Consider the following 3,069-nt stretch of genomic DNA (forward strand, 5'->3'; position numbering starts at 1 on the left):
GTGTAGGCGGTGGCTTTAGGGTTTGCGAGGAAAGGGAAAGGGGGAGAAAGGGGTGAGGATAGGGGTCGTTTGGTATGAAATGAAATGTTTGGGGGGGGGGGGGTGTTATTACCCTTAAGCTAAACAGACTTGGGCCGGGTCTTGTTCCATTTTTGGACTGGACTCGGTGCAAGTTACAAAGAAATGAGGATGGCTCTTTCATATATATATATATATATATATATATATATATATATATATATATATATATATATATATATATATATATATATATATACGCATATAAAGGGTAAGGTGGGTAAATTGAATAACCGGGTAAAGTTTAAAATGGTTGATTATCAACCATACTATTATAACCTAATTAAGACATAATTCTGATTAATTGATTTAAAATCGGCTAATTATGTAAATGGGCTCAACTTTGCAAATACAGCCTTAATTGATTTAATCTAATTGAAATATTCAATTATGGCCCTGTTTGGCTTAACTAGCTAATTAAAGTTAAATTACACTAATGACCTCAATTAATTTGAGCCAAATGAATTTGTCCATTTCAATTAAGGCCATAAAAAGGCTAATTTTGCAAAATTGACCCCAATTGCTTTAACCATGAATTGATTAATTCAATTGTGGCCATAACTAAAACAATTAAAAATCAATTTGCAATAATGTCCCTCCTATTGACCACTCAATTTAATTAAATACTAAATCAGTTCATTAATTTAAATCAATTTTGCAAGCACACAGAATTAAAGATTGAGGGGTACGTCAATTATTTTAATTACTCAAATTCCTTGAATTTAAAGAGAATAAATCATTTGTTAATTGGTCTTTTTGACAAATTAGCAATTAATTGAATAATTATTCAAAAAATTGTTTTGCCTTTGACTAATCCCAACAAAATATTTGGTAAATGTCATAAAATGCCAATTAATTCCTAAATAATTCATAATGTCATAAAAATCACTTTATCAATTTAAAGGATTAAAATATTGATATAAACAATTTTATAAAAATTATTTAACCCTTTTTAAGATGCATGGTTTGCTTTATTTATTATCCAAGGACTCTGAGTAATTAAAATAAATTATGGGAGGTCAAAATTAGGTGTCAACATATATAAACTCACAGTTGATGATCAACAATCATCGTAGTAGATAATAAGTTTTCAGGTCGCCGATAGATAATTATATTAAGAAGCGACCACTACTTGTAAAAACAGTCATATTTGAAGACATCTACGTTCACAATGAAACAACACACTTAGATCCACAACAGTCAAATTAATTGTTTCTTAAAACAATCATATTTGAAAACATCCAAAATATTTATGCACATCCAAATTCAAAAGGCAAAAACACAATTATATACAAAGGTTTCAATGATCTAACCTTCGCATAAATTAATCCAAAACAATCAAAATTAATTGTTTGTTAAAACTGTCAGACATTAGTACTGATTGTTTGTCATCATCCATCACACACATTCAGCAAAAATTTAATTGTTTGTTACAACCCAAATAACTAAATTAGTTGTCTGAAGAACCATTAATCTGGGCGAGGACACCCGACACAACTTTTTTAGAGTCAAACTCAACATCAGCTTGACTCGCCTCACTAGCATTCTTCTCATTAACCTTAGCAGGGACATCTGCTGCCTTCTCGCCCTTGAGCAGCTGGCATAGGGAGCTCAACCTTCTCAAGTTTCTCGACTTCCGAAGTTGGTCTAGGGACTTCAACCTTCTCAAGATTAGCACAGAAACGTCTGCTGCCTTCTCAGCTTGAGCAGTTGATCTAGGGAGCTCAGCAGTTGGCTCAGCACCTACATTCAATTTGTTGATAGTAGATGATTCCACAGGTTCTTGTGCTGTATTTTTTGGACATAATTAAAAAGAATGAAAACCCTATACAACACAATTACAACAAAAAAATTCAAAAAGTTCACCTTTCTCTTTGACAGTCCCCTGATTCTTCTTCTTCGGCTTCTTGCTCCTTCTAAATTTTTCTACCTCCACATAAGCGAGAACAACATTCAGAGACTCCTCCATCTTCACCAAACGCTGCTACAGTTTCACATGCTCTATCGGCATTGATGGTCCCCCTCTTGGTGCGGCACGACCCCTAGAAGTCCCAATGCCAACATTACCACCAAAATCTTCTGATTGAATATCTTTCACATCATATGAGGGCTCCTTAGACTCCTTTTCAAACCTACTACTACGCTTCAAGGCATGATGAGCATCCTCATCAGAATTCTCCTTGGGCTCCTTTCTCAACCTACTAGGAGCCTTCGAGCCATTCTGTGATGTAACCAATATGGTCACGCCTTCCAATTCAGTCTTCAATTTATCTATGGTGGGATCATCAACCTCATCATCAAATGCCAAGAAGTCTTTCATGTAGTCCTGCTCCATCTCACGCATTGTAGGGATGATGTAAGGGTGCACAACCTACAAATAAGCAAAACATTAGCATTTAGTTTATATTTTTGCAAAAACATTGATAATAGACTCCAAATTTATACCTGTGAAATTCCCCCTCCAATGCTAAATGGATCACCTTCAGTAAATCGCTCCATTTTTGTGGTGTGACACCTAAGAATCCTAGGAATAGGCAGAGGAACCTCATTTGATTTGCCAGCATGCAGTCTAAGTGAGGGGAAAGCTTCATAAGTCCAGACCTACACTAACACAAACAATCGCTGAGTGTAAAAATAAATAACACACAGTCTATAATCTACTACACCAGCGGTTTATAACATGTACCATGAATGCCCAAGCGAAGCCGTAGAGAGCATATGATGGCGTCTTCTTATCAAGGTGGGTTTTGTGGTGCCTGGGAACATCTACCTTGTCCATCAAGTATTCCAAGGTGAGTTCAAAGGATTCCTTTCCCCAATGATAGCTCGGGAAGAATTTCAAATCGTCAGCCATTTTACACCAATCAGTGTCCACACCCCTAGACACATCTTTGGCCATCAAAATTGTATGGAGAAACCACACAAGACAACATTTCAGCTTTTATTCTTTATTTAATCTAGGCCTTCTTATCACCGACAATAGCTTGTCTG

The 3,069-nt window shown here is 35.6% G+C and overlaps 1 protein-coding gene across 1 annotated transcript; it reads right to left on the reverse strand.

The window, feature by feature from the left end:
• Positions 1 to 1,950: 1,950 nt before the first annotated feature.
• Positions 1,951 to 2,674, reverse strand: LOC132043234 (uncharacterized). Its single transcript, XM_059433713.1, has 2 exons — positions 2,559 to 2,674; positions 1,951 to 2,449 (listed from the first exon to the last, which is right to left on the reverse strand). The coding sequence occupies exons 1-2, from the start codon at positions 2,667 to 2,669 to the stop codon at positions 2,063 to 2,065; spliced, it is 498 nt and encodes a 165-aa protein (XP_059289696.1). The 5' UTR covers positions 2,670 to 2,674; the 3' UTR covers positions 1,951 to 2,062.
• Between the last annotated feature and the right edge of the window lie 395 nt (positions 2,675 to 3,069).

Source organism: Lycium ferocissimum, unplaced genomic scaffold, assembly GCF_029784015.1.
Source record: "Lycium ferocissimum isolate CSIRO_LF1 unplaced genomic scaffold, AGI_CSIRO_Lferr_CH_V1 ctg2219, whole genome shotgun sequence".
Classification (NCBI taxonomy): Eukaryota; Viridiplantae; Streptophyta; class Magnoliopsida; order Solanales; family Solanaceae; genus Lycium; species Lycium ferocissimum.